General features: G+C 47.4%; 1 protein-coding gene across 1 annotated transcript; it reads left to right on the top strand.

Moving 5' to 3' along the window:
- The first annotated feature begins 4,086 nt into the window (after positions 1 to 4,086).
- On the top strand, positions 4,087 to 6,964 carry LOC115541129 (D(1) dopamine receptor-like). The gene has a single exon (XM_030352917.1). The coding sequence runs from the start codon at positions 4,653 to 4,655 to the stop codon at positions 6,057 to 6,059; it is 1,407 nt and encodes a 468-aa protein (XP_030208777.1). The 5' UTR covers positions 4,087 to 4,652; the 3' UTR covers positions 6,060 to 6,964.
- Positions 6,965 to 7,032: the final 68 nt, after the last annotated feature.

The raw sequence follows: 7,032 nt of genomic DNA, 5'->3' as shown, positions 1-7,032 counted from the left end.
ATATATATATATATATATATATATATATATATATATATATATATATAATTTTTTTAAATGCCTGACACCCCTGATCTAGAATGAGGTAGCACAAGATCGCCCCTGTGTTTGGAGTATTATGTTACGACCTCGGTGTCGGTGGCGACACTGTTTGTTTGTCCCTGGAGTTTCCATCTGCTGCTCCTCAGACCAGATCCTTTCCTCGGTTGGTTGGTTGGTTCTGTATGTAAGTGTATGTATCATAATGTACAGATCCACACCATCACACACGCACATACACACACTTTTGTATTGGATATTTATGTCCATCAAATCCATGTTGAAAGTCAATCAAACATTTTTGTTATTCCGAATTAAATTAATAAAGTGTCCTTTAAGTGTGCTATTAAGACCTTTCTATCACTATATTCCTCATTCTTTATGTATACGCACACATTCGGTTGCTGCTTTTTTAGTTTATTGATTCAAGATAAATCCTTCATTCTGTTGTTCCTTGGTGTATTAGCAAATATAAAAATAACCATATATTTCTCTAAAAAACTAATTTTGTTTAATAAAAACATGCATGATTTTATAATTTTCCGTTTTAAATTGAATGATGAAATGAGAGTGGCAGCAAAGAAAACCAGTAAAACCAGTTTATTTAAGGATCTACCAGTAATCTTCGATGACTGACTTCAATGGTGGATGATACCTAATGACATTGGATTTAAAACAGACCATATGGTTAAACGAGATTCCGGCTATAGTCCTCTTTAGCAACATGTCTTCCCTTCCCAGTAGCTTCCATCACGGATCTGATCGATTGTGTGTCTGTATTGAGACAGACTGTTGGACCACACACTGAGGATGGGGTCTGGCAGGGTCAAAGGGCAGAAAGCCCCCCCCCCCCCCCACACACACACACACACACACACAAGTCTGAAAGCTAAATAGAGATGTCTGGCTTCGATCCCACTTCATTGGGTATCATCCACCTGAGACACACATCCTTCTCCCCCTTTACATCCAAAGCTACGTGTACCAGTGGTTGGATAGGGAGAGGATGGAGACTTGCATGGAAAAGGAGGAAGCCTTGAGGGCGACCAGGGAGGGAAATGTGAAGAAGGAGAAGGAGAGTAAGATCAAGGATGGAAGAGCGTAGCTGTTCTCGGGAAACTGGACCACATGTTTAAGACCCTGAAGGTGCAGAAGGAGAGAGAGCAGAAGAGAGAAGAGAGACATGAGGAGATAATCCTGATAGAGAAGGAGGAAAACCAGAGAAAGAGCTAAGAACAGCAGCAGCTACAGAAGGAGCACGCCATCACGCGGAGAGAGCAGGTGAAGAGGGAGGCACTGCAGAAAGAACAGGATGGGCTCGCACAGAAGTTTCAGGGGCAGAGGAGAGGGGAGGAGGAAAGGGAGGAGAAAGCAGCATAGTAGATTAATGAGGGGAGGGAGGAGGGCCGAATGGAAAGGCCAAGTGAGATGGAGATGCATCTAGAAGCAGAGAAAAAGCGAAACACCGCCCTCCAGCGGCAGGTATGGCTCATTACAATGAAGAAATACAATGCTTGGACCAATGGGAATGGAGCGCAAAGAAAGGTGGATTAAGTAACCGTACCATAGGAACAAGAGTTGTCCGGAAACGGCTGATACAGCTAGCACAGTAAAGCCCATAGAGAACAACAACAGTTTGAGTACTTTGGTCAGACTGTGAGTGGATATGTCCCTGAAAGGGGCCTGGGGGTTTTAAATGCAGGTCTTGAGCAGCTGGAGTCAATGGAGTGTGACACATTCATTGTGTTGATTCCAAAGATTTTTTCCTTTTTAACATAGCCTTTACCGGAATTTATTTAAATAGTCATAAACACTGTTTCCATACTGTTGATGATTGATGAATGGAATTATATACATTTTGAACGAATTTTGATTAATTATTGACTCATTATTAACAATGTAGAAAATAAGATTAAAAAACAAAACCAAGTCATCATTGGCCATAAATAGCCAACATCCAGAGGTGTCAAATCAACATGCATACTTACGATAATGTCACTCCCGTTTATTATGCCTTGAAATTGTAATACAATGTTATTACTAACAAAAAAAATGTTAGTGATAAAAATACTCATTCCTTATGTTGTTGTTGAGTCAGCCTCCAGGTGTTTCATTCAGAAACAGGTCATGCAGCACTCAAACTTTTTTGCAGCTACTCCAATCCTGATGTCTGCGGTTGTCCTCAGCATGACTTGCAAGTCACAGTGGATAAGAGCCTCTGCCAAATGTTATCATCAGGACATACAGAAGAGGAGTGGGTTTTATCTCATCGCTGTGGAATTGATATACATGTGATGAGCATAGATTATATTGGGAAGTGTGAGATTTTTTGCCCGTATGTTCCTTGTAACACGTTCACGTGGACAGAGGTGATCTCAAAGCTCAGAAAAGGCTTTTATCACAGCGGTGTGATGTAGGGGCTAACAAAGGTGTATCTCATCCCGTTTAAAACAATCCCTGTTTCTACAGATAACCTGATGAGCTACACCTGTATGACAGGTGTAGCTGTATGCCTGTATGCCTGTATCACACCCTACATGAAAACACCAGCTTTCCTCGATTGAAAGATGGTGTTTTCATACTACTATTGGATGGTGAAAACACCATCGTTCCTTTCCTGAAAGATGGTATTTTCACCCTACTGTTAGATGTTTAAAACACCACCTTTCGTTCAGTTAAAGATTTCGTTTTCATCCTACTATTAGAAGGTGGAAGACTCCTTCTTTCCTTGATTGAAAGATGGTGTTTTCACACCACTACTAGATGGTGAAAACACCATCTTTCCTTGAGTAAAAGGTGGTGTTCACCCTGTTTTCACCCTCCTATTAGATGGTGGAAACGCCATCATTCTTTGAGTGAAAGCAAGCAAAAAATAATCCAGTCTTACTTTGACCTGCAGAGCCTATTGATTCCCAACACATCGAAGCCTCGCAGCCCATCATTGATCAGGTTACCGCACAGGAGACTTAATGGTCCTCATCACCATGATTCTATTTTGTGCCATAAATGAATTCACATGATGCGAGGGGATTATCAGATTATGGGGGTATTTCTGTGTGTAAGTAAGAGACTGTGACTCCAGTCTCTCTGGTTGCTCTCTCGGTGATGGGGTTAATCCTCATGTGATTACTGTAGCCCAGGTGGGCCCCTGTGAGTGGGCTCCGACTTGGGAGGTGAGGACTGGGATGTGGTGGCCCGGGAACCTCAGGCTGCCATGGCAACTTCTGCACCAATAGGAGACGAAGAGTGGCGGGGAGGTCATCCTGTGATCTTATGCAGTTGCTGATGTGGAAATGGCGGATTCAACGTACAGAGTACATCTTGTGTCGCCAATTATATGAACGAGTATCATTTAAGTATCAATTATGTTTCTCTCTCACACACACACACACACACACACACACACACACACACACACACACACACACACACACACACACACACACACACACACACACACACACACACACACACACACACACACACAAGGATGTACTGATGCTATACTGGTGCTGGGTCGACCCACCATTGGTAATCGAATATACTCTGAACGTAAACAAACACATCGACGATGTCCGGATAGGATCCACCGCTGCGCAGCCGACACGAGCATCCTGATTGATCAGAGAACCCGCCACGCCTCCCTTTCCCCACCGGAGTTCTCAGCCGCAGTGTGGACCGGGAGGGGCGCCTGCATTACCTGTTGCTGGACAAACGGCCCACGGCGGCCTGTGTCCTCTATACCCCGTGCCCTTGGCCACGGAGACCTGCCTTCTGGGCGTCACAGGGGATGTTTGAGCGCATCACCAGCGCACCCCTGATTGGTTGTGTCACGCCGACATTACAGACTGAACCGGGTGTACCGAAGGGAAACGGTGGTTCATGAAGTCACGTTAAGAATGACCTCCCGATATGACCTCAGTGGGGTGCTGCTGAATAAAGAAATAAACCATTCATGAGAAATGTGCGTTACTTTCACACCACGATTATGAAATGCAGCCTCGTTTTATGTTTTGTCTTTTTTTTTTTTTTTTTCTGTTTGTGCTTTTGAATAACCACAGAAACAAACAATAACGATTAATAACGATTGAATAATGTATTTTTCACATTATAAATGTATTACTTCATTAATTGTGTCTATACAATAATAGTGCCTGTCATCATTCGGACCAACCGTCATCCTAATTACAAATGAGTCTGCAGTCGTCAATGGCCTATGATGGTTTATGTTATTGGTGAATGTAGGTCAGTAACGTGGCGTCTGTGCAGCCCGCCTCAAAGCGCCTGCTCTCCGCCACAGCTGGTCCACTCTGCCCGGGTCTGTGTGCAGTCAGAGGAGGACTCGCTGTTACGAGGCGGTGGGTGATTGCAAACCGCTGTCCACGTGGTCTGCAGGAAATCTCCGTGCACTCAAGAGCAGCAATCACAGATTAACTTCACGGGAGAAGGAGGACGCCCACCCACAGCCCGGTCCGTTCCGATGGTCATGCCTACCAGTCCTCCAAGGAGAGAAGAGACGCTTGGCACTTAATTTCCACTTGGATTCCGGGGGAATGGGCAAGATCTTATTTTTCAACCTTTTGCCGTGACCTTGTGGTACTAGCGTGCATGCGATGAACAACGCCACCGGCCCAACATGGACCGGGAGCACGGGCGCCGTGCTGGCCAGACAAGCCGTCATCGGCTGCGTGCTCACCCTCCTCATCGTCTGGACCTTCCTGGGGAACCTCACCGTGTGCGTGGCGGTCTTTCGCTTTCGGCACCTGCAGTCCAAAGTGACCAACATCTTTATCGTGTCCCTCGCCCTGTCGGACCTTCTTGTCGCCGCCCTGGTGATGCCCTGGAAGGCGGTGGCCGAGGTGGTGGGCTCGTGGCCGTTCGGCGCCTTCTGCAACACCTGGGTGGCCTGCGACATCATGTGCTCCACCGCCTCCATCCTCAACCTGTGCGTCATAAGCGTGGACCGCTACTGGGCCATCTCCAGCCCGTTCCGCTACGAGAGGAGCATGAACCGCAAGCTGGCGTTTGTCATCATCGGCGTGACGTGGACCGTGTCTGTAGTCATCTCCTTTGTGCCCGTGCAGATGAACTGGCATCGGGGGGAGGTCAACGACCCGACGGGGGACGCTCGCGCCACGGCAAACGTCACGGACACCGGGGACAGCGGCGAACTGTGTGACTCGAGCTTAAGTCGCACCTACGCCATCTCATCTTCTCTCATCAGCTTCTACATCCCCGTGGCAGTCATGATCATCACCTACACCCGCATCTACCGGATCGCCCACATGCAGATTAGGAGGATCTCGTCTCTGGAGCGCGCGGCGGACCACGCAACGAGCTGCCGCTCCGACGCGCCCGAAAACTTTTCCCGCTCATTCTCCACCGTCAGCGCGCACTCCAACACACACACGAGTAGCTGTTCCAACAGAACCCCGAAGCTAAACCCGTTTCCATACCAGCGCGCGCTCAGGGTCTCCCTTCGAAAGGAGACCAAGGTGCTGAAGACGCTCAGCATCATCATGGGGGTGTTCGTGTGCTGCTGGACGCCGTTCTTCGTGCTCAACTGCGCGCTGCCGTTCTGCCCCAAGACGCAGGAGCTCCGCGCGCAGCACCACATCCCCTACTGCGTCAGCAAGAGGACGTTTGACGTGTTCGTGTGGATCGGCTGGAGCAACTCCTCGCTCAACCCCATCATCTACGCGTTCAACACGGATTTCAGAGACGCGTTTCTGCGCCTCCTGGGCTGCCGCGTGGCGGAGTGTTGGGGCACGACGGGCGCAGGCGTGGAGACGGTGGTGGCCAGTAACGAGCAGCCCGGCTCCGTGAAGCAGGACAGCTCGCTGTACGTCTCCTACCGTGTCAACGCCAGGGGCAGCGAGGACAGCGGGAATACAACCGTGACTTTGTTTTGCAACAAAGTGTCTCAGACCTCCTCGGACCCGGGGCCGGACACCTTGGACAAGATGGACAACATGGACGTGGCCGACAACGGCCTCACACTCGGACATATACCTCGTTAAGTCAACGTGATGACGTTAAGGCGTTTCACAAATGCGATAATGAATATCACAGGATGTATAAATACAACTTAAAGGTGTTGTATGGGTAAGGTTTCAGAGTTGCAGAGAAACACAGCGTTTCTCCGAGCACTGAGCATTGTCACATTTCACATGTTTACATGTGATTGACAAGCAGGATTTGAGTCCCCTGGACCAATTAGGGAAGAGATGCCCTTATGGGCAGAAAGCTGCCGGTAGCTGTCTGAAATCTATAGGCTCATACAGGGGCAGGTGCAATCCTCTCAAAAACGGGTATTCTCTCAGCACATAGCTGACGGATGTCTATGTCATTCCTTACATATGATATATTATATCTAATAAATAACATCTCATGAATCATACCTACAGCACCTTTGACAACATTTAATGATACTTTAACTCCCTCATGGTTGTTGTAATTCAGAGTTCAATGGGTTGCCTTTATCCTCTCCTCCTATACTTGATAGTGAAGGAGACTGTGTTGCCAAAATCTAGGATTTTTTGACGAGGCGGTGATGTAACACATTAACCAGAGGCAGCTGGTCGTCATTAAACCCAGCCGATGCCCGGACTTGTCCTCGCTATAATAAATAATGAATCCACATGTGCCTCCACGCTGAATAAAGGGACCACAGACAACAGAGTGGCTCGCTCTGCCTCACGTGTCATCGGTATACGTCTGAATGTGCTCGGTTATGTGTTTCTTGTGAATACCAAAAAAAAAATAGAAAAATCTGTTTTCATGATTGAGATCCAGAAGACTCTCAATATCCAGAGGCAGCTGTCGGGGTGAGCGCTTGATTTGTCTGTTTTATCACAACGGGATAATGTGTTGACCGTCACAAGTGGGGATTACGGAAGAACCAATAAAATGCTATGGAAACACAGGCGCAGTGTGGTGGGCGTCTAGAGTTTTATAGCAGTTCCTTACGTAAGTTAAGTAAGTATTGAGTAC

The sequence above is a fragment of the Gadus morhua genome, chromosome 3 (assembly GCF_902167405.1).
Source record: "Gadus morhua chromosome 3, gadMor3.0, whole genome shotgun sequence".
Lineage (NCBI taxonomy): Eukaryota > Metazoa > Chordata > Actinopteri > Gadiformes > Gadidae > Gadus > Gadus morhua.
Note: the sequence above shows the minus strand (reverse complement) of the source record. Positions and strands in the feature narration are given on the sequence as shown.

Excerpts from the sequence above, each read along its gene's own strand:
- LOC115541129 (XM_030352917.1), top strand. The coding sequence starts at position 4,653 with ATGAACAACGCCACCGGCCCAACATGGACCGGGAGCACGGGCGCCGTG.